The 25,205-nt window shown below is 39.9% G+C and overlaps 1 protein-coding gene across 5 annotated transcripts in view; it reads left to right on the top strand.

Annotated features, from left to right (window-relative positions):
- KIAA1549L (KIAA1549 like) overlaps positions 1–25,205 on the top strand; it is a 144,512-nt gene that overhangs the window by 100,890 nt on the left and 18,417 nt on the right. For all 5 annotated transcript variants that reach the window (XM_041129248.1, XM_041129247.1, XM_041129250.1 and 2 more), the window contains 5 exons: positions 4,426–4,604; positions 6,218–6,435; positions 12,024–12,153; positions 17,675–18,022; positions 24,591–24,688. In XM_041129248.1, the coding sequence (XP_040985182.1) occupies positions 4,426–4,604; positions 6,218–6,435; positions 12,024–12,153; positions 17,675–18,022; positions 24,591–24,688 (973 nt within the window). The remainder of the gene's footprint in view (positions 1–4,425; positions 4,605–6,217; positions 6,436–12,023; positions 12,154–17,674; positions 18,023–24,590; positions 24,689–25,205) is intronic.

Here is a 25,205-nt window from a genome sequence, read left to right as displayed (position 1 = left end):
GCAAAGCCAGGACTGCAACACCTCAGATACGTGGCCTGATACTTAGCAGATTTCGCCTATGAGAAAATAATATCCAGGAGGAATCATGAGCTGCTTCCATTAGTCTGTAAGCCATCTGCTTCTCTGAAAATATTATACTTGTGCTGTTCATGAAAAGCTTGGAATTGCACTGTCTCACAGTTGGGTGTATTTTGGGAAGGGGGTGTGTGTGTTTACATAAGTATGTTTTCTGTTACACTGCAGTATCTTATGGAGAGGTATTTCAGTCCTGAATAGGTTCAGATACTGATGTTAGGAAACTTGTATTTTAGTTATAGGCTTATAAAGTCCTTCAGAAGCATATGGGTTTTTATTGCTAAGAGCTCTTGTTCATATCTTCCTGGAGATAGCCAGCTGACAAATAGAATGATTTAGATGATGTCGAAAATTTCTAATTTTTTTTCTATATAGAGAGAGTTTCTCTAAAATGAAAATTATTTCCCCATTATTAATTTACATTCAGGAGTCAGGATTTCTGTTTGAAATACTGATAGGCAGGCACTTTCCTAAGGAGATAGTCTTTTAGATCTGCGGCATAGTTTGCACTTTGTCAAACTATAGGTTTAGACTATAGGTATGTTTGCATTCCCTTCATACAAAATAAGTCTTTGAAAATTTTCAGTGCTTCATTGAATGACCTGAGAAAAGGCAGAGCATGTCTGCCTCCTTGCGAGTGTTTCCTACGTTTTGGCTTTATGCGTTTTTCTCCATTGATGTCATTCTTTTTTCTGAGGACTTCCAAAATCAGTCAAATGGTTGCTTCTGTGCAGGACAGCACATATCTTTGTTTCAAGTATTTTGCTGTAAGGTTACTTGATCCACAGGTAACTTAAAACTTCCTTACTCTTTTTTTACAGGTAAGTATTTCAGCCCTCCTTTTCTCCCTTCCAATGTATTTTGATTTGGGAGAGGGGAGGAAAGCAAAGGTGGAGGGAAAGAGAGAGGGAGAAGAAATCTTGTGCGGCCTTCACATTGAAACCTTAGGCTGACAAAGTATAACTTTTTTTTTTTTTTTTAATATAAATTAGTAACTAGATAAAACCAGAATATTCTGCCTGGCTAATTGTATCTTAACGGTTCCAAGCTAGAGTTCCACAGCCCTGTTGCGCTGGCTGGGGGACTGGTGGCACGAGTGGGTAGCCCCACCTGCTGGCATCGCCGGCTGGAGATGGTGCAGAACTGCACCAAAACTGGGGGTTAGCATCCCTGAAGCAGCTTTCATCTAGCAAATCTTGTATGCTAATAGCTGTAGCGATGTGGAGATAAAGCTTCAGCGATGGTCCTGCTCTTCAAAAACCCAGTGCCACGCTGATCTTCACTGCAATTGGCACTCAACCTTAATAAACGATTGCTTTGGATATAGCTTCATGTACTTCAGTCACAGGAAGATTAGGAGAAGTAATTCAATCTCAGTGGATCATATGGCATGAGATATCTAGCACGTTTCAGAGATGGGAAATTACTGTTAAGTAGGTGATTAAGTCAGTTTTTTGACCTTTTCTGCCGCCGAACTTCTAAGTCTCGCTATATGTGCACGCGGACAGTGCAAATGAGTAGAACAATGAATCCATAATAATGTTGGTATGCATCTGTTTAAAAAGAGCAATTAAAAGCATCGCTTTAAGTCTGTGTTGCTAATTATAATAAGCAAATGTGCTTATTTTGAGTGACTGTAAAGAATATCTGGGCAGTTTTCTGAAGTTTCCCGTGCCCATCAGTTACTCGCCCAGCTGAGGCGTTTGGATGGGTGCACTGGCCCGGGGAAGGGATACACAGCAGAAACAAACACTCCAGGACTCCCAATTTTCTCTGGTTTGTTTTTTTAAAGTTTAGAGGTTGTCGTGGTTCAATCGTGTTACAAATACTTGCTGTAAACTCTCTCAGAAAGAGATGGATAGGAGCAAATAATACAATTCCCACAATACTTGCTTATGGTTCACTGCCAAGACAAACTATAGCAGCATGTCAGTAACTGCAGATCACAGACTCTTTCTCACTCATCAGTGAAAAAAAGGGCAAGGGAAAAAAAATGCTTTTATATTATAAATGCCAATTAATGAACAAATGCTAAGCTAAGGTGGAATAGACTTCCAACTTTTAGTCCCATTTGGCTATTAATTCCATACCAACAGCGCTGCAGGAGATGTGCTCACCAATGAGAGGGCTGAGGTTCCTCTTTGGTGTTAGCGTACCACATCAGAAGTAGCTGTCGTCTGTGATTCCTGATTCTCTTTACCCTGAGTTTTTCTTTTGTTTAATAAGTCTTTGAACCAGAGGAATTCTGTTTAATTAAGCAACTCTTGGTTTCTGATCCTGAAATGAGGTCTGAGGAGACAACCGGCGCATCTGTAGCTAGTCGTGCTCTCTGCGGGTGCCTGGAGATCACTGCTGAGGTCTCAGCAAGCGCCGTCCTTCTGAAACGCTGGGGTGGAAATGCAGCTGCTCTTCTTGGTGCTTTCCACTTGAAGTAGGGTACACAGAGCATGTTTGGAAAGAACCATGTTTTGCAAGTTGCTGCTTAGCCAGGGTTTTTGGGCATGCCTGGCTCAGGCAAATGCTGAGACAGGCAGCAATGGAGAAGGGATTCTACAGCTTCTTGGTACTTGGAGTGCAGATGAAATACTATCCAGGCTCACCTAAGCTGTAATCATCATGAGAGACCATCTTTTTCGGTGAAAAATACAATTCAGACAACCTTTTTCTCTCTTGGAGATAGTCATGTCATAACGGAGGTACCTTCTTAGGGTAGTGTGGAAGTTTTGGTGGTGAATTACAGACAAGACCCATCTTCCAGAACTGCGTCTGGTGACTTACATGAGAACTGAAATGATTCAAAATGCCCCCCGGGAAGACCGTCTATGCTTCACTTTTATACTCACTGTAGTGTAAATGCCTTCCTGTTGAAGTGCGGTCTGTGACAGGCAAGTATCTCTTCGTTCATCTGATTTTGCTGGTGTGGTGTCCTGGCGGCATGGTCGTCAGTGGGGGTCCGGCAGCTAATTTCAGTGAGCCAGGCTTGTGATCCGCTCGCTCCGGTGAGCATACAATTTCAGAGTGTTTGAACAACCCCCGGAGGGATGAGGGGATTTCAGACCCGCTAAAGACTCTATCGTATTTGGACAGTTCCGTGGAGCTGGACAGACAATATTTAATGATAAAAAGTGGTTTAACCCATATATTTCTAAAAAGCTCGAGTAGTATCAACTCCAGACCACACAGAGTACAGACAGAAAGATAATGAGCTTACTCAGTGGGTTCATATTTTATGTTACCACTGTCAAATATTTTCTTACCAAAATCATTTGCTGTCTAAACTGCTGAGTTTATACAAGTCCATTGTAATTTGTGCAGTGATGAATATTAAACCAGAGTGTATTTTCAGAGGAAATAAATTTAGAGCAGGCCTCTTTGTTCTTTAGCAGAGGATCTCTGCTCCTGTCAGTTAGGAGATGGAGCAAACATTCTTCCTTCTAATAGCATAATTATTCAAAAATGTTTGCAAGGATCTCTTTGTAGAACTTGTGCTCGTGCTTTAGAGTCATTCTTTTATTCCAAAATGAGGATAAAAGGTTTAAGACTGAACAGCTTGACAAGGTGATGTAGGTTTACAAACAACATTTGGAGGAGAAGGGGCCCGATTGTATGTGAAAGTTATCCATCTAAATAGAAATCTAAAACTAAAGATGCTTCACCACACCATTTAATTTGAAGGTTTTTCAGAACCCTTCTCCTGTCTTTTAAGAAATTTTAATGGTTAACTTTACAGCCACCTGAGGTACTGCTTTGCAAAGCAAAAAAAAAAACCCATAAACTTGGACACTGTCAGTTTCTTAAGCGTGTTTTAACACACAACAGTAATGCTTTCATTTTAACAGATGGCATTTTTAGCATTAATAACTTTTGCTAAAATCAGTGGGTTTATTTTTCAAATTTTGAGAATGCCCATGCTCTTGCAGTATCAGACACCAAAAAAGCTGCAGTCTTGGGTTAGATCAGGTGTAACTACTGATGCCTTGGCATGGGGAGACGTTTGTGTGTGTGCACGCGTATAATGTCTTTTCCATGTGAAACCTAGGAAAACATGTACTTTGACTTTCATTGTCATTTTCATACAATTTTCTGTGTCATTCTTTTTCTCCTTTTTTTCCATCTTATTAGTGCAGATTGGAAATCAACCTTCTTTGGGGGAGTGCCAGATAATCCTTTGAATGCGTAATGTTATCTGTAATCTAATGGGATTTTTTTCCAGTGTAAAGGTCTCCCAGGTCTGCTCCTCGAGTGTACTGAGCACATCATTAATCTAAAGCATGTGCTTGCTGAATTTCACCCTGAACATGCAGTAAAAATATCTGTGTCTTTATGCTGAATAAGTTTGATGTGCTTTAGTGCCTGTAAGCGATGAAGAGGAAGGAGGCATTCTCTTTGATAACATTGCCAAATCTGCCATTGACCCCTTCGACACCTCTTCTGGATCGGTACAGCTGATAGCTATCAAACCCGTGGCACTACCTGCTGTTCATGCGGCATCAGATAGGAGCCAGGAATCTGCCATCATTAATGGAGAGGTAAGGACTCTCTGATAATGTCTCCAGCTGTTTCCTTGGCTACATCGACAGGTGGAACAATCTTAAGCCTGTTAGAGTTGAGGACTGGTAGGAGCTTTTCACCCTGATGCTATATAAAGTCCCATTAGCATTGTGGGCTCAGAAGCCTGAGAATTTAAGATCTGTTCTTTGACAATGCACCTATGAATGCATGCGACCTTGAAGGAGGCAATTTTCTATATTCCTACCTTCCCAATATCCTTCTTTCCTATCATATTTGTTTTAACAAAATGAGTAGTGAAGACAGAGAGCAGAATAAGATTCTTGAACATGAATTCTGCGGCTGAGCATGGAAATGTATGTAGATCGTCTGGGTGCCAAGCTGCTCCTTATGTACTGAGCAATACATCTCATTCAGAGCAAGAAGGGATGCAACAGGTCTGCGCTCCAGCCTGTGCACAGAGGGTGCAGTTATTTCCTGGGAGCAAAGTGGGGATGGCATAAGCATCTGATCCAGGTGCTGGCCAAAAATCACACTTCAGCTCCAATACTGTATGATTATTCATGTTTTTATGTAGATTTAACCAAGACTGGTCCATTTACAAAGGACTGAGGCTTTTATATAGTTGTTAAACATGATGGGGACAAGCCGGAGAGGTGTCTTGTTTGCAAACTCTCACCGCAACAGTTCATGTAAAGATCAGCCAGAATCTCCCTGATGCCGTTTAAAAGCAACAGGGAGGGCTGCTGCCAGAGACGCAGTAAAAGACAGTGTCATCAGGCTTCCCAGGTGGGCCTGGATCAGAGCGGTCTGTCGTACTCCCTTTTGTACTTATGTTTTAAGCCCTCTTGTGTCTCCAAACTCAGAGAAAGGTTTATTTAGATTTCAGCATCTATTTTCTGTAAGTCAACAGGATGGCACTCCCGGTGCTCTGTGCTCTCTTGCACATACGTTTCTTGAAATTTGTGAGAAGACTGTAGAATTTGACTCTGGAAGCACAAAGCCCAAGTAAATTGCTCATTTCCATGTAACTGACAATTTGAAGCAGGAGGGAAGTTTTCTCAACACTTAGGAGCGTCGATGGGATCTGACCTGTACCAGGTCCGACCAAACAGCCATTTATTTGAGGATCCTGTCTCTGACAGAGGCCCATAACAGATTTGTAAGGAAGCATATAAATAAAAGGAATATATGATGATATTTCACCGGAATTCTTCCCCAGCCATCAGTGATGACTTATTTAAGGTTTTGTGTAGTCAGGAGCGATGTCTCTGTACTTATGGGACCCTAGAAGAGTTTTCATCAGTGAGTTCTCCCTGTGGTGCTCAAAAGCAAGCACGGTGTTGGGTCACGACAATTGGCTAACATCATCAGTGTTTTTCTTCAGTGGGTGTATCTGAGTCACTGTTGTAATGGTACATAGTTTTTAGGCTAAAATTATTTAACCATCTGCCAAGCCATAAAAATGCAGCGACTCTGTTCACTTGCAGTTCCTCGCCGCTTACAGATGGCACGGTGTGGTACAAAACACGCTCTGTAAAATGACACATGCAGTGCATCAAACACAGTCTGACAATATTGTTTGGAAGTAGCCAGCCCAGCACCATCCTTTAAACGTCTTTTTGCCTTTTAGATGAACAAGGCTTTGAAGCAGAAGTCCGATATAGAACATTACCGCAACAAACTGCGCTTGAAAGCCAAGAGGAAGGGGTACTATGATTTCCCTCAGGTTGATAACAACAAGGGGCTGACAGAGAGAAAAAGGATGTATGAGAAAAACCAGAAAGAACTTGACCATATTTTGGATCCAGATGCAGATGTCTCTTCTCCATTTGCTGAGCCTAAGAACAGGTGAGACTTTTTATATGCAGTTGTTCATCTGGGAGGACAGTTGATGTCCAGGGGTTGTAGGGAATCAAAAGGGCCATGCTTAATGAGCCAACTGTTTGTTGTATGGTCAGCTGGTCCCTTCTACTTTATGGAGAAAATTCATATAACCCATAATTATTTATGAAGGTATGTCATCTGGTAAAGCTGCACTGTGGTTAAAAAGAAAGAAATGGAAAGAAAAGAAAATAAGGGAAGGGACAGTTGCAAGTTCTTGTGAGTCATTTTCCAAGTAAGGTAAATAAAAAAAAGTGCTAGTGATGTTTTTGGTAATACTGAGAGTGGACTTAAGCCAGGAAGTTAGCATCTGAACTTGTTGTTTTGCAAAGTTCAGTGGTGGTGTTATTTTGTCATTATTTTTATCTGAACATAAGTATTGCAGTAGGCATAAGATAACACAACCAGTACGTTGTCCGTGTATTTCAGCAAGTCCTGCGGGGACAGTATCTGTAAGGTTGTGTGTGTACCTGTTACTGGTGATCTTCTTGTGCCTTTAACGGAGAAATTCATGATTTCCTCATCTGTGACGTGAAGCTGGCATATTGTATAACAGTACTAATGTTTGATTAACACTTCACTGTCTCTTGAGGTTGGCACACCAGTAGCATTCATTTCCCCATTTTAGAAACGAGAAGGGAATGTACATGCTGGTTCTGCCTGAGCCTACTGTGGGTGGGTGGACCTGCTCTGCTGCTGGCGCTCTCTGAAACGCAAGTTGACACACTGAAAAGAGGAGATCACACCAGTCCTACCCCAGGAAAGGCACAGTATGCAGATTCTGCTTCCTTACGGGTGGTAGAGGTGTGAAAGATTATAAGAGCGTGTTTGCCATTGCGCCTCACCCCGCAAGGGCTCTGGTTCTTCCTGTAATCAGGGACCGGCAGCAGTTGATCCATGAGAGAAAAAGCGATATGAAATACATTTCCTCTGGAAATGGCCCTCGTGCCTGGAGGTGCAATCTTGCATCCCATCTCCTGGAAAGTTCAGACCAAAGTTTTCCTATAAGCGTAAATCACGACTGCAGTCAAAGCATTGGTGGTGACACAGTCTTTGCACACAGTGCAACTTCAGCAATACCCTTGGGGTACAGAGATGAAAAAAGACTGTAATGGGAAATACAAAAGCAGCGTTGGCTCAGAATATGGGCAAAAGCTGTGATGAGATGAACTTCTGTAGGTCTAGAGTTAAATGACTGAGGGATACTGCCCTTGATGGGCCGTTTCCCAGGGTTGCACTGGTCAATGAAGAAAAAAGATGCTGACCTAACTGTATGTTATGTCCTCGCTGGAGGGTCTGGGGCATCATTTCCTCGTGCAGTTTTCCAGTGAGGGAGGAATAAATTGCTCCGAGTGCACTGAACAGGTAAGATACTGAAGCCTCAGTACGCAGGAGTCTGGCTCTGTCTGCACAGTCTGTCCAGAAGATATAGATGGAAGAGCAGAAACATTGATATGACTGTGTGCTGTACATACAGTGAAGGACTGAGGCATTACTTTGGATGTATATTATGTGTTGTATGCCATGTAGGAAATGTTTAAAACATTACACATGAAGCTTTAATGCTAGCCATCTGCTTTTTGTTAAATATACTGATGTTTGTTTGTTCATGTGCCAATGTGCTGAAAGGTCCCAGAATACTTTTTTTTCTGCGTGTTTTCTGATGTGTTGTGTAAACCTGTCATAGTCTATTTGAGATGGTGATCACTGGCATGATATAAACTGCTTGAAGGCAGGTATACTGCTGCAGAGGAATGATTTCATTGTGTAGCTGAACCATAAAAGGCTGACTGCCAGATTTACTTGTTAAATATATAGTCTATGTCCCTACGTAGGAAGAGAGAAGAACCATTTCTGATGCACTTCCTGTTAAGCCCCAAAGCATTTAATGAACTTCACAGATGTTGCAGATGTTTACAGACAAACCAGTTCCAAAGACTATGCCAAAATTTCCAGTCTAAGACCTGGAAATGAACTCAATATGCCGCAACACACATGACACCATTATTGTCTTCATTTTTCTAACTAAAAATAAGATGGCTAAAATGGCATACTGCTGGAGGAGAACCTTGAATAATACTTCAAGGTAATGTGGGTTTTGGTTACTGATAAATAAATCAATACACTTGTATGTCCATAATGAAATAAAATTGCTTTTAAAGCAATCTAGGTTAGCATAAAATTGAAAAGATTTGATTTCTAACATTTTCTGCTTTGAATCATTGTTTATATCATTATAGTTACAGAAATTAAAAACTGAATTTTTTTTTAATAATATCACTTAGGAGTACGTAAAAGGTTTCAAAGTTTCTAGGGAAAAGGTCTATTCCACTCTTTTCTGTTTTGTATATATTCCACTAACTTAAATCACATTATTACAGCATTTTCAAAATACATCAGAAAAATAAAGATGCAGTTGATTACATTACTCAAGATCACCTTTACATTTTGGATTTGTTTTAAATTGTATTTAAAAGTGATTTACAAAACTAAATAATTTGATTCGTTCAAGAACAAACAGCTTTGTGCTCTTGGTACCTTTGACTCTTCTGTACCATAAAATCCATGTTTTAAAATGTTCCAGTTGTGTTCCCAGAAGGCACTTGCTAACCCATTTGAATGCCAGTTGTTAGTGTTCATACCTCCTTTCTCATTAGTAAAACTTTCTTAAATGAGCTAATTGGCAATCTCAAGGCAATTTTTAAGACCCTACTGATGATATGCACTATTCTGGGATTTTCTTTAATAGTTTGTAATCAGGTCAAGAATTTGCATGTATTAGGTGTATATTTGAATCCCTTCGAAAATATATCACAACTGCATCAACTGAGTATTTATGGACCTATTGTAAAACATGCATGAAATTTTAGAGACCTTTAATGTAGGAACATAAAGACTGTCAGATCTGATTAGCCTTGGCATAACCTAGTTCCCCATGTAATACCGACAGTATAGTCTTGGAAGAAATAAGATAAGACACTTATAATTTATTCAATATTATTTTTATAGGGAAATTTATTGCAAAACCTCTGCTTGTCTTCTGCTTTGGCAGTGCATTTGGAACTTTCAAACATGCATGGAGATTTGTGATTAATAGTCACACAGAAGTTTTTGAAAGTTGCCTTAAAATTAAGTACATGCCTGAGTACTTAGTTTAATCAGAAGTGTGAAATGATTATCTTTTTGTCCTACCTTTTATCTTGTCAGATCTTGTAAATTTACATCTGTCTTTCTGGATCTCTGCAACCAGTTTCTGCTGCTCTAATCTGTCAAGGCAAAAAGTTCTGTTAACCAAATCTGTAATATCTGAAGAACTATTTCTTATCAGTGAATTCATTTGGACTGTGTTGTCTTTTTATTTCGTTGATGGTTCTTGAGATGTTAAACCATGAAGTCTTTATAATTGCTGAATGGAACAGGTTACTTAATGTGGTTTCCTCTTATGTCACTTACAGAAATGGTCCTAGGCTTTTCAATATCTCAAATATTGTAGTAGATCTCTTTGTAATCGGTTCAGGCCACAGGCTCACTTAGCTTTAATACAAGCATTTTTTGGCCTTCAGTCAGATCTTAGCACAAGATTGCATTTTCTCTCAAGTTACCTGGCAAACATAGGAGAATGTCGGAAAAGTCACCCAAGTCATCTCCCTTCAACAGCCCCCTTCCAAATTTCTGCTTTCAGCTCTTCTCTGATTCCCACAAGTTTCAGTCATGGCTGAAAGGCTGTTGTGCTCTGACTGATGTTTATTGCCTTTGAAACCCTCCCTTGCTGTAGCCTCAAAATCATCCCGCCACTGTTTTGAACCCCCTACCACAGCAGCAATCTTTTGCCAAGATTTGATTGAAGGGCAAAAAATGCTTGCCATTTTTGAACTTTTCTAATGTAAAAATGTACTTGGATGAACGTGATACACTAAGGATGTTTTTACGTTCGCATGAACAACTGAGCAAAAAAATGTTGTGGACACGCAACTTTACTACAACATCACTACTTGGGTAGTACGAGCTACCCAAGACAACCTTGGGAAAACAAGGAATGGGTGTACGTTTTCAGTCAGCCTGTGAGGGTTAGTCGAGAACTGCTGGCTCCAAGTGCCAGAGGAAGGGACGGTATATCCCGGCAGGTATGGATAGTTGTCCATCTGACCGAAGCGCAGACGCTGAAGAAGCAGGTCACTTCAAAATCCGTGTCGTTACACCTTTGCTATATCTCTTACTATTGGCCGCTGAGCACAGCGACCAGGGCTGGTCCAGTGGGCCCCAGCTCGTGTTGGGGATCCATCTGATAGCACGACGCAAGTGTTCAGGTGTAAATCTTACCTTGCAAATGGGGACTGAAAGTGTGAATTCAGACATAATCGTGCAACTTCTCTTACTTCGTGATGAACATTGTCAGGTCCCCTGTGCGAAATGAGCAACGCGCAGACACATTAGATGACCTGATCTACTTCCGATATTTTGAATGGAATAATTGCACAAAGCAGAAAAATAGCATGACTAGGCAAAGATAACTTGATATCAGGCTCTAACAGCACTGTAATTACTGTATTAATAAATGAAACTGGCATGCCATTATTTGATCTGTTATTGATCTACAATGGGAGGAGCGCTTCTCTGGGATATGCAAGAAAACGACCAATGGCCAGATACACTATGAGAACAACATCTCCTAAACTTTTCTGGTTTAGATGTAGCCTTCTTAAAATACGTGGCTTGATGAAGCATGAAGTTCCTGTATCACAATTTGGCAACCACCCCTGAAGAGTTCATGTACAGATATATTCTGTGTCTTTCAGAGGAATGCTATATTTGTTTTTGTACAACCAGTAACAAGGGAGGAAACAGTTGCGTTGGAAAGATTACAGGGTATTTTGGATATTGAGTTATATGCTCTTTCTTTTACATTTGCCTTCCCTTGCTTCTGAGCACACAGTGGTGAAAGATCAACGCCTAGGGATGCCTTTGCCCAGCGCTATGCTGGAAGCGGTTTAATTCCAGGGAGTGCAGATCTCTGATAAAGTTGTGGCCAGTTACCAAACTGGCTATCAAAAACCAGCATCTTGCAATCACTTCCCTCCCACTCCTGTCTCTTTTCCTGTTCACTTTGCTGGGTGTTTTTTTCAGTGGAGCATTATTCCACTTCTCGTTGCGCAGGATCAGCAACCAAAATCTCTGCTCCCCGTCTGAGTGTGTGGGAGGTCCTATTATTTTTTGATAATAGCACCTATTTAGTTTTTATGAATTTGAATCATATCAGCTGAGGTTAAAAGGGTTCTGATACCTTCTTGGGACGTATTTCATCTGATAAGCTCCCACATATGATGTCCATGTCTTTTACATAGCTTTATTTTCTTTAATAGTAAAGAAAATTAATGATCTCTTAATAATGTTACTGATTGCTAGCACTTCCATATACATAGAAAGAATATCCTATAAAAAAGTGGCATTTTGACGAACCTCATCATTTTAGAATAAAGGTAAGTATTGAAAACTGCTGCCTGTCATTTTTCTTGTTTTCTTTTTGTTTTACTGTTTTCTTGTTTCGTGTTTTCTAGGCAACCGATAAAGAACTCGGTATACAGAAGCAGGCAGTCTTTGAACAGTCCTAGCCCAGGAGAAACTGAGATGGATCTTCTAGTGACTCGAGAAAGACCTAGACGTGGAATCCGTAACAGTGGATATGACGTAAGTTTATCAGATATATGCAGTGAAATTTGCTCAGCAAAGTCTCAACTTCCTCCTAAAACCAGGAAACTATTGATAAGCTACAAGCTGGAGTGCCATTGAGTATTTAATGTTACAGTACTTCATGTGCAGTCAGCATCCTGAAAAAAGCTCAGGATACTCAGAGCACAGACTCTTTCACGTAGTTTACAGCTATACATCATTTTACAGTCTGAAATGCAAAGAAAACATTTGCCCTGAAACTCATTATTTGCCAAAGTGTTGAATTTTGAATTTAGATAGTTCTAAGTATGTGGCCACTTTCTTGATACTGAGCTTTTTTTCATTGCAATTGAAATCCTCTGTTTGTTCTGTACCCCTGATGCTGCTCTCTTGATTTAGAAGAACGAACAACCAACTTCTGGGAATTTCACTTGAGTCCAGATGTCAGCGTTTTGTGGAAATCCCCTAGAAAGAGATATTGTCCTCTTACTACATCAGAACTGGGAGAGTTTTGCATAGGTAAATGTCAAAACCAGCCAAAGGAGATGCTGGTTTATGGTCCGAGGAACTCACGGAGCCAACACAAGGCAGATGAGTTGTCTTGTGCAGTCTGAACATACGCCGGGCGCGAGTTGACGCTGCGTGCACCCAGAATGAGGATAACAATCGCCCCCACACTGGAGTAACGTAGAATTTTTCTATCCTTCGTCACGCGTACAAAATGCTGTAGCTCAGCCGTCCCTGAAGATCAGTCCCGAGAGAAGGCCTAAACCATTCTGGAAAATAAGAAAGTGCATTTGGTGGTTGTTCATCCTCTAAACTCTGTAGATGACAAGCGTTTTGTGTGGGGCTTAATTGTCAACTCAGCTGCCAGGGATGCACTTCTAGCAAGGCGAAAGAATGTACCAAGGTCAGGGGATGTGTTCAGGGAAGTTGAAATCTTTTACGGAATTCTTAGGGCCGTGCTGTCGGTGTCAGATTTCTTAAATGATTTCCTGCATTTGGACACTTCCCATCAGATTGCTTGAGTCATGTTGTGCCGTGTAAGTGGGACGACTGGCTCGCTGCTTTCTGAGGCGTTAGAACACATCGCTGTAGCCCGGAAAAAGAAAGGTATAACCTGTTGAAACAGGTTTTACATTTTGCAAAAAAGATCCCACACCCCATCCCCCTACCTCATCCCCCAGTGTTTCCTTTATTTTTGGAGCTTTCTTAGATAAAAACATTGTCAAGCCAGCCTACCCTCATTATCCTGAAAATCATATGTTTCAAGACAGCAAGGGATTTTTTTAATATGCTAATAAAAGCTAGTTTTTCATAGGTGATATTTTCCTGAAATGAATGTTGAAAACATTCTGGGACCAGGCATGGCCTCCTGCTATTAGTTGAAAATTAATGTGCCATAAGTAGTTAGAAGATTTTAAAAAATGTATTTTAAAATATTGTGTATGCTATATATAAAATGTATTTTTAAAAAATTTGTTAAAAACCTTGAAAATAGATTAATGAGCTTCTGAGATGTCCTAAAAGTAATTATAAACTCTGAGATCTGTGCACATCACACACAAGTTTCCTTTCGCCTTTATTTAAGGTTGCAGTTGGGCGAGCTGTCCATGGCACAGTCTTTTTTACCGATAAGTTACATAAAATTCCTTTTGCCTGATGCGCTGCAGATTCACTGCAGTGCACCTCTTCTAACTCTGAATGTATTTCCCGTCTGAAAGCGGAAGAATGCCAGGGGAAAATGGGACAGGATGTCGAAATTTAGTTCCCAAGCCTCAGCTTGCAGCGTGGGCTGGTTTCCCTCGCTCCTTTTTGAGGTTCCTGAGAGCTATGCCGAGCATCTGAGAGGCTTGGTCTCCCAGGATACCCATCAGCAGGCACTTATATCTATATTTATGTGTGGAATTCATATGGATCTCACCAGTGGTGCAACTAAACACCTCTGTAAGTCTGACCTCAGCAAATGGGTGAAAAAGGGCTCTGAAAAAGGGCTGGTTTGTATGCTGAATCTTGCGTCCTTTCTTTTTTATCTGATAACGTCTGGTACCACTTTTTGACATCCACTTTGTCGTTCTAAATGTTCCAGCCTTCTTGGACTCCTGCTAACCTCTTCCTCCCAGCATTTTATTTAGCAGCAAGTCCCACCAATGAATAGTGAAATTTGTGTTTTATAAGCAGTTCCAAATAATTACATTAATGAATCAAATAGCTCATGTTATCTTCAAGTCATGAGGGTTTTTTTCAGATTAACAAATTGCCTTTTTTTTTTTTTTTTTTTTTTTTTTTTTTTTGAGCTGTTACCAGTATGCCCAGGTCATGTGTTGAGGTTTATTTTCCCAACAATGATAAATGTTTTCTTTTTTTTTTTTTTTTTTCTTAAGAAAAGAGGCTAAGATCCCCTAGATTCTTTAAGAAAACTCTTTAAGAACTATTAGACTCATATGCACAACCAAATCATGAGAGTTTATGATCTGCATGATTTTTCTTTGTCCTTTAATAGGAGAGGGAAGTAAGTGCTCAGAAATCTGTCATTCCACACTACTGACTTTTTAATTTATGTATTTTTGGTTCCCCTTACGTAACAAAGTTCTAATATCTCAATTATGGTTTTCTAAAAATATTTCATTCCCTATAATGATTTTTTGGTGATATTTCTCTGAACCATGGTTCTGTTTCTCAGAGCTAAAAACTGGTCAGGAAATGAGGTCAACAGTTACATACCTGTCTGTATAGAATACGTAGCTTTTTGTATTATTTTGGAGTGTACATTCTACTGTTTGATGTTCTGAGTACATTATTTGCCTTTACAGCATCTTTTATAAATGGATTATTATTGAATGGTACCTATCTTTCAATTTAAAATAATCCCAATAGGGTTTACTATCATCACCTTCACCTAGGAAGTAGATTAAGGAGACTTTATGAACATGTTTGTTATTTCCAACATGTTCACAGACAATTGTGAGTAGAGCAAATGCTATAATGAAAGAGTCTAGAACCTCTAGACTGTTAATGAGCTTTACACTAGGGCAGAAAATATTTAGGCTGGTTTTGGTGTAAAAGGAGGAAAATCACCTTGTTGTACATATCTAAGATTGATATACAAAAGAATTTACTGGTATAATTTTACTGATAGAGTTAAATTAATGCAACTCCTCAAAAAGCTTATGGATTAATGTTCACATGAAGAATTTTACTAGTATAGTTGCAGCAGCAGAGTTATGCCAGAGGTGTATAAAGTCTGTCTCTCAGTACAGGATTTTCTTTTCCTTCTTCATATAATTCCAGTTCCTTGTGTTATACAGCAACCGTGTATGAGCAGTATCTGCATTTTTAGAATGGTAACGCTAATGTATAATGGCATATATTTACCATACTTCTGTGTTTCAGTTGATAGGAAAGCAAATGACATACATCAGAAAGTGACAGGATGAATTGAAATAAATTTTAAAACTTGAGGAAAAGTAATGGTCACCAGTCTCCTCCAAAATCTTCATGTCAACTTTTATATTGATAAATCAAAGCTGACTTAATGTTGACTGCTAATATGCACCCTTTATTCATATGATATATTTTAGACATTCTGTAGAGGTCTAATGGCTTCACCAAGGTGTTGTAGTAGAGAACCTGATTTATTTCAGCATTGGGTACTGACAGGTCTCTTGTGCGATTCCGTTCACTGACATTTTTACAAGCATGAGAAAATAGAAGAACCATGGTTATTAATCATCCAGTTGGGGCAGTATGATTTCAGAGGCTCTTTGGTTGCACTTATACAAACTACCATTGCATTTTATAGTCAGGCTTCTAAAATTTACCTGATTTTTATAGTCAAGCTTCTAAAATTTACCTGATTCTTATTTATTGTAACAACACAAATAACAATGGAATCAAAATGCAGGAAGAAAATTATGGGAAACTATTTAGTTGAAGATTTCCGACAAAGTTTTTCAGTTTAAGATAACTTTGTGCCGTTACATTGTTCCTCCCCCAATCTGACGTGTGTACCGCTTAAGAAGCCTGAAGTTGGGTTTGTGGTTTTGAATTTGAATAATATACCGTATAACTATAACCATATAAATTACAGTTAAATTCTAATATGCAAATGATTAATTATTGTCTTAATTTTCCTTTTTTATTGCTGTGTTTTCATGAAGTACAAAATATAGCTATACTTAAAACAGCTAAGAGAGAAAACAAATTAAGATCGTTTATTTAAATTTATTGTCAGTTTTCAGGCTAACCATGTAACTCTTCTCTGAACGGCTGATAACAGAAAGTCAGTTTGATTTTTTTTCTCTGCAAATGAAGAAATATGTACTATGATTGTTGTGTAGTACATATGACCATACATAGCTTGCAAAAGATTGGGGGCACAGTTGCTTGTCTAGTCAGGTATAGAAAAGCACTATTACATGGGGAAAAAAAGTATGCCACACTAGGAGCTACAGAGCACTCCAGTCATCAGGACAGTGCTGGAATTTTTAATAAGAACATCCTGTTGTATTCTTTTATTTGTGGCTATTTTAAATGCTAACACAGTTCTAACCACATGCTACATATAGAAGGAGGTACATATCCTATTCTTCATTCTAGTTATCCTAGCATCTTAAATGCATTTTACTGATATTTAAAGAATTATAAGGAATTGGTTGCTTTTTCAGGTTGCCTGTTTAAAATGTATTTTTTAAAACTATAGGCAGTAAATCTAATCTTACAGAATATAGGTGAAGTTAGCTATTTCACTGTCAAGTTCTTACAATATGATGAATTTTTCTGTCTGGGAGTTACAGGCAAAAAAATCAGGGGGGTGATTTCTGTTTGTACTCTACGTGTGCAGAAGGAATTACCCTAGGAGTAACCCTTCAAGTTAAGCTGCCCGAGTACTATCTGCTCGTTAGAGTACGTGTTTCATTGACTGTTCCCACATTAGTTTTGGGTAAATTTCTGTGTAACTACTGTTAGGTGACTAGGTTAGACAACCGAGTTATGTCAGGATATTTTCTGCAAGGGACAGGACCTAGTTTGTGGCATCGTTGTTAGAGGTCCTCACTGGGTTAGAAAGCTCAGGAAAACCCCTAAACTTTAATTCTTCTGAAATCTTAACATGTGAGAACGGACAAAAGAATTTCAGTCTCTGTAGCTGTAACAAGCAGTCCCTTGTAAGAGGTCCTTCATAGTGAGGGTACTATTTAGGGAGCCATATTCCTCCTGGCACAGTTGTATTCCCATTGATACTAACAACTAAGAAAAGAATTTAAACATTAATTCTAATTGTTTTTAAGTGAATCGTTGACAATTTAATCGGCTACAGAGTGTCCCTGCTAGTTTTCTTAGCAAACAATGTGGGCTATAACAGGCTATTATAGTCGCCTGCATCATATGACTCCTTTCCAATATTTGTCATGTGTCTATATTGTCACAATTCCCGACTTTGTATATGTTACATCTGCGTTTGAGAACATTTTGTGTGAAGCAGCACAAATACTGTCTTGTAAAGCTTTTTACATCTACGTGCTTTTATTCCATCCAACAGACTGAGCCTGAAATTATAGAAGAAACAAATGTTGACCGCGTCAACGAGCCTCGGAGTTACGCCAGGTCCCGTCAGGCCAAAGGCCACTCGGAGACCTCAACCTTAAGTTCTCAGCCCTCGATTGATGAGGTTCGACAGCAGATGCATATGCTCTTGGAAGAGGCTTTCAGCCTGGCCTCTGCGGGCCACGGAGGACAGAGCAGGCAGGAGGCGTACAGCTCAGCACCGCACTTGCCCTACTCGGAGGTTGTGACCAGTGCTCCTGGTACCATGACCCGACCTAGAGGGGGGGTACAGTGGGTACCCACTTACAGACCAGAAATGTATCAGTACAGTTTACCAAGACCAGTAAGTGAAACTTCTCTTTAGTATACTGTAAGATCATAAAGATATTTCTACTCCGAGACACACTTTTTAAAGAGGTAGCCCTGTTTACATGCTTAAAACCAGATGTAAACCCATGCTTACGGTAAGTAAGTATGGGTCGTGGGGTGTACGTATGTAAGCTTACCCATGCCCGTCTTTTGCAGGAAGACTCAGTATCTATATTAGCAGCAAGGTTGGCTTGTCTAAATTATGCTTGAAAGAATAGGCTGCACTAAGCTCCAGGCTGTTCACCAGATCAAGAACTTGTTTGCATGTCTTCTCCTATTCACTAAACACATATTAGGAAACAATCTGGTTTTGTAGAACAACTACGTAGGCAGCTGGGTATGAAACACTCAGCACTTCCGCATGAGGTCCATCACTGAAGAGAAGAGCATCATTGCAAGAGTGTGAACCAAGTGTAATAATCAGAGTGACCTGAAATGTGGGCTGTTATTGACAATCTTGCAGTTTGGGACTTGGGACTCTAGAGGTGGTTTAATTCCACGGGTTTCTTGGTTGACCTTGTGTAAGTCACTCTTTATCCTTCATTTTCTAGCCTCAAATTGTGGCTAACATGTCCTTACCTCGCAGAAGTAATAAATGAATTTAGAACTTAAATCCATGGGTGGAAATTGTTAATGGAATTCTGTAGGTATCTAGACAGCAGTTGCAGTAGCACTGTGCACACCCTCAGTATGTGTGAAACTACCCGCAAATTCCCTCATTACGGTATTGTGAAACTCAACAATGTATTTTCTTCTTATATGTCAGGTACAAATCTAAACCGGAGATGATTGCTTTCAGATGAGAAATAGCCCATCTATCAATAGCAGTGTGAAAAGTTGTTCATTTTAAGGCTTTTTTTGGTTGGAAATGAATATTTTTTTGAAAGAATGCATTTCAAATTAGGTCCCTTACTCTGGCTAGAATAAGAGGATAATGCAGAAAAACGTCTTCAGTACAAAATAACTATTACTATGACTTCCTTCCATGACAATAAAAAAATACAATAAGGGATGCTGCTTCTGAACTATTCTGAACATATTTGAAAGCCAATGGCACTGCCTGCAAAGGTTCAGGCTGGTGCTATTTAAATCATGCTAAAGGTTATTTCTGGCACTTTGAAATCGGTCCAATGAACTTCATACAGCATATAATCATATTTTATGGTTAGAATTCGATTACAAGCTTAAGAGACAGCTAATGGGTAGTCAAATTACTTTGACACTTCAGAGAGTATTTCTAAAATGAAATTAAAAATACTATATGGCGCCAGGTTTTAAAAAAATGTAATAGCCATCCTTTTTTGGTGAATGCTTCACTGTTTTGTTCTGAGACTTAATACTCTTGTAAATCTGCATGTTTCAGATCTTTAAGCATTTGCTTATCTTTCTGGCGTTTTGAAGATAGCGTTAAAAAATTTCCTGAAGATAGTTGATCGCCACAGATTAGGATCGGCACAGTCTGCTGGACTTTGGATAAGGGCTGTTAATTCATAGTTTTCTGCGTCTCAGTTTCACGAATTCGAGCCGTACTTTAACCACACCATTTACTGGTTTGTTCTCAAATGGGGACAGAGGATTGGAATTGAAAATACCCAGCCGAGACGTGTGTGGGAAGTGACCTGTGGGTAGGAAAACCATGGAAGAATTACTGCTCTCGGCACCTTAGCAGCTGTCTGCCCGGCCGGCATAGCTCCCCTCGGCAGCTCCGGGGGAGATGCTGCGACGGGGAGTGCTCGGGAGCGGGTTGGCTGACGCGTGGGGAAGGTGTCCAGGCTCACTGAGCTGAGGGGTGAGTGAGCAGCCGCCGGCAGCTTTGGGGGTGAGAGGTACCTGAGCGCTGGGGTGTTTGTTATACGGGGGAGGACGTCACCTCTGCAAACCGAGAATTCTTTATTTTTGCCCTTTCTTAAAATTCAGTTCTTAGTGGCAATTGCCACGAACAATGCTATTATAATTTGAAATCTGGGTTCAAGAGCATTTTGCCTGCTTAGATGGAACAAATGCAGCCACTGGCTTTACCACTGAGTCTTTAGATACAAGGCAAGTATAAAGGTCTTCAGTCCCTCACCGTCTTCTGACATCTGGCTCTTCGCAGTCCAGTGACACCAGACTAAACTTTTTACAAGATCCCACAAACTTTCCAGTAACTTGAGTGCACCTTTAGGTTTCGTGAAACCTAATGCAAAGGTATTTCATAGGTGATAAAAGTGATACACAAGATTTCTAGCACAGACGTGCTCTACCTTTAGAAAGCGCAAATGGTAAACGGATTGAGGCAAACCAGCAAAAATCTGCATGCAAACCTCCATCTCAGTGTTTGCCTCTGTTGCTAAGTATTTGTGCGGGACCAGAACCACTCTTCAGGCCTACATTTCTTCCGGTCTCCTCCAAGTTATGGATCTTTGATTTTTTGCAGTCAACTTCTTGACTAGTCCCACCATCAAACAGTACTGTATCTCTCCAGAGTGTGCATCTTCTTCCTTTTCCTTTTTCTTTTTCTTTTCCCTTTTGAGGCCTTCTGTGGCTTTTTACATGCTAACGTAATACCTACATTACCTGTAGCTCTTGTGAGGGAATGCCTGTTTGCCAAACTGCCCATGGGTGACCTGTGATAACAGGATTCCTTCTTATGGGGCTCGTGCCTTCTCCTGTCAGAGAAAAGCTAGTAAAATGCAAACTCTTAGTGTTGTTCTGGAGCCTCCAAAAAAGGGATGAGCAACACTTGGCTGGCTCCTTGTCATCCAGCTGGTATACTACAACTGGAGGACGGAGTTATAGCATTGAGTGTATAACACAAGCCCGACTGCCAGCGTTGTGCCTTGGCAGATCACGTTACCGCTTTGGAAATTCTCACGGCTGAGTCAAGCGGAGAGCTATGGCCAGGGAAAAAAAAACAAACCTCTTCGTTACGAGGCTGGACCAGTTCCCATCTCTCCTCTTTAGTGCTCTGGAAAGAGGAGTGAGAGTAACAGAGCTCTGGGTCCCAAGGTGAGACCTAGCACGGTACAACAGGCACTGGTGGACAAACTTGCAGGCTGAGTGACTGGTAATGTATCCACGTCCTCAGAGCTTCTCCTCGTTTAACAGAGGTAAAGTGAGAGTATTTTACCAAAGTTCAGCCACTTTCAATAACGGTTACCAAACTAAGTATAAAACAGGACAGCTAGCAAAGCAAAACCAAATCCAGCTGAAATCAATAATTGTGCATTATTCCTGGATTGCGATTTAATAATCAAACTAGTTAAATCATTCAATGAGTAAACAAAGACATTGCCCTTTTAATTCCTATGGTGAGATGTAAGGAGAAGGATATTTCTGTAATTAGAAGGCAATATTGAATAATTTTACCCAAGACATATCTGTAAGTTGGAGGCGGTAAAAATATTTTAATACTGCAACCAAGGAAATGTAGCCTTAAAGCTAACTGCAAAGTTTCTCCTTTAGACTTTAGTTATTGTGTGCTGATTTAACTTTTCTTTCCTGCATCCTGACAGGCAATACCTTAGACTTTTGTGGGTTGTAGAAGACACTGGTGCAGGTGTCTGCTGGTGGCTGGACTTTATCTTCCAGAGGGTTGTATGTCTCCTGGGCCCAAAGGCTGAAGTTTCTCTGCTAAACTGCACTTACTACTTTTTAAAATTCTTCACTCATTTGCTTTTTAAATTATCAGTGTTTTTAGCCACAACAGACTCCTTCACGGGTATTTCTTCCTGAGAGGGTGCTGTGGGGTCTGCAGTCTGGTATCTGTGCAGTCTGTCCTGAATCTCAAATTTGATTACTTCTGTCAGCGATTGTTATAGCCTTTGTATTATACAAGTTCTCATTTTTCAACAAAATAGAGTTTGGAATCCATGCAGAATGTTTTTCTTTTAAGTTGTTTTGGTTTTGGGGGGTTTTTTTTGGTGAACAACAAAAGTGATGCAACACTTTTTTTTTAAAGGATAAACTAATTTTGAAGAATAAAATTAGGCAAATCTGTGAAATCAGCTGTTGTGGGTTTTTTTTCTGATTGGATTTACAATAGTGTACAAATTTCGCTGAAGTGACTTTATTTCTATGATCATCCCAGTTAGCCTAGAACCTAAAGGCTCATCTAAATCTATAACAGACAGGCCTCTATAGTAAAATTTTGGTTTAATTTAGCCTCTGAACATTTTTCTCCATTTATGTGTTGCATGCAGGAAAACACTAATGCCCCAACCCATTGGAGAAATTCTAGAAATTTTATTGGAGTTCCTTCTCATAACTATTTTGGTGTCTGTGGAAGCTCAGCACAAAGAGGACTGACTGCTGTCCCCATGACGGATTGTTCCTCAGCATGGTGTAGCAGATCTTCTAACAGGATTTTTCACCTTAACAGGAAACCCTCTGCCCAGCCATTCGCAAAATATTGCCACTCACTCAAAATTGTTCCTCTCCTATGTAAGCAGCAAAAGAAGTGCTTCAATTTTCTGTTTTACTTTTTTCCCCAAAATTTTCAGTGCAAGTCGCAGCACATTTGTGAACTGTTCTTTGTGATCCCTTAAAATGCCTCCTTTGATGTCCATATTCTAAAGCATATCCACTAACACACAAGAGAAAACCCAAATCTACCTCTGTGCCTCTGTCTACCATGTTATACTCAAAGAGTATCTGGAGTCACTGGCCACTCTGAAACATTAGCTAATGTGCTGTTCCTTTAAAAAATGGGGGGAAGAATTTCATACTTGGTACAAATGTATGCTGAGAGCAAGATGTGGGATGAAAGGCTTGTGGAGCCAGAAGGAAGCGTTCGGTTCAGCCTGTGAGAGCACTGCCAGCTTTTCAGATGCAGAAGAGGCGTTGCAGATCATTTCAAGTCCAGCACTATTCGGAAAAATCTAATTGAGGTTTTCTTTGATGCAAATAGCATTTGTTTTTTCTATACAGTTCTTTTTCATTAAAAATCAGTATTTCCAACCCCTGGCGAGGAAATGTACCATTGCCTTTTTAGGTTTTTTTTTTTTTTCCTCAGCTAAATATAGAAATACTTTAAATACCATTGTAGCATGGTGAAAGTAAATATTAGGAGACTTTGTAGGTGGCATGAAAGGAAAAATGATTTTCACAGACATGCCTTTGAGGGACTCTACCCTGCTTTAAAAGGGGTGGCAGTGAGAGGCAGGAGAAAGATGCTTGGTCTGTATTGCTTTTCCCTGAGAGACACTGACATCAAAAGTCAGTATTTGGTAAGTTACCCTTCCTCTGTGTTAACCCAGTTTTGCAGCTATTTGAGAAGGAAGGTATCGGAACACTGTCTAAATGTGTAATTTTTAAAGATGATTACTGAAAGATAGTGGGTTTTGGTATTTAGTGTGGGATTTATATTGCCAAATTCAAACTTAAATGTAGGTGTTAAGTCTGAGCTAATCATGTAAATCCTGTAGGCTCTTTCTACAGGCAGGAGAGAGAGAGTGACTCATCTCATGGTAATGTGTTTTTAGCCTTCTCTGCTGTTTGTGGAGGGAGCTTCTCTGGCTAAACCAGATACCTCTTGTTTAGAGGGCCAAAGTCCCGCCATTGGACTGGGGACTCTAGTTTTTGTCAAAATGCCTATGTCTTGATGCTGGTCGGCCTCCCCATAATCTGTTATTTGCTATTGCTCTGATCTTATCTTTAATCCTGTGCATTGCTCTGAAGCATGGTCAATAAAAGCATAATTAAAAAAAAAACAAACCCAAACCCACAATTTGTTTAAGAAAAGTGTCAACGAAGTGCTAGAGAGATATCGTCCCTCTGTCTTTAAGTACATTCAGCAAAATTATGACCTCTAATCTATAGCAGTACAAGGAATTTAGAAGAGCAATTTTGTCCTACATGTCATTTCTTGGGTGCCATGGTTTCACGTATGTGATTACTTGTCCTTCACATGTATTAGTGATGAAATGCAGAATTACTATGGGCAAGACGCTTAATTTTGTGACTTAGTGGGTTGGTCCTGTGTTCCTCTGAATTAGTCTGCTTTTTCAGAACTGTTTGAGACCTTTGTTATTGCTTTAGAAAGTTACAGAGCTTGGGGTTTTTGTGAAGAATTTTCTTTTCATCTCTTCAAGGCTGAAAGGAAGAGGTTGAAATATGCATTGCTCACAGGCAGCTTCACTTCACAAGATGCTGCTCTGAGGATGCTTTCTGAATCTTTAAAAGACTGTTTCTGGAGGAAGTGAAAATACTGAGATCTTTTTCCTGTGGGTCCAAAGCAGCTGTTGAGTCTCACATAATCATAACGGATCTGCTTTGCCAGCAAGGTTACGAATGTCACAGAGACAGTGTTTAATATGTTTTATTTTAATTAGACTTCATCTTGGCTTCAAACTCATTTGTTCATGTTTTCTTCCACATCCTAAAATCACCCAAGCACTGTAAATTCTCAAATAAAATGCAGTTACTATTGATGCCACAAAAAGTTAACTTCCTGTTGGCCAGCACGTGAAGCAGGTATTTAATTTCTGACTTTCTTCTCGTTTTTTTAATTTGACTGAGATCTGTTGGTGTTTCAGAAAATATTTATTTTTCCCCTTTTACAGGCTTACAGATTTTCTCAGCTTCCTGAGATGGTAATGGGTTCTCCTCCTCCTCCTGTCCCTCCCAGAACAGGTCCTGTGGCTGTTGCCTCTCTCCGGAGGTATTTATCTGTTGTTTTATTTTAGGTATGATCTCTAAAAAACCACTGTTGTAATAAGAACTGGGGCAAACCCTGAAGGGGCACTTAAAAGGCACTTATGAAGACACATTCATGAAATTAGAAACATGTTGTTTTTATTTCATTTTAACACAAAGAGGAAAGGAATAACAATGAATTTTCTCTTCTATTAGCTAATCAGTTTCAATAAAATTAGGAAATCCAGGCTCCGATTTCTTTTAAAACATGCTTTGCCTCAACTCGCATAATGGCGTATTGTATTGCAGATGTGTGGTAGATAATTTGCACTGTCATTCTCCCTGCTTTTCGCTATTGTGAGGACTTGCAACAGGATATGGATGAATTGTAAGATGTTTCTCAGTACACCGGGTCCAGGGATTTCTGCCTAGCTTTCAGATAGCTCGTACCTGCATTTCTGAAGCCAAATATGTGCTAAAGCCTGATTGCCTTAGCTCAGTGCATACATTTTGCCTCTTCCTCACAGTAAGGCACTCTACAA

The sequence above is a fragment of the Aquila chrysaetos genome, chromosome 16 (genome assembly GCF_900496995.4).
Source record: "Aquila chrysaetos chrysaetos chromosome 16, bAquChr1.4, whole genome shotgun sequence".
NCBI classification, from domain to species: Eukaryota; Metazoa; Chordata; class Aves; order Accipitriformes; family Accipitridae; genus Aquila; species Aquila chrysaetos.
This window is presented reverse-complemented; position numbering and strand designations above follow the sequence as displayed.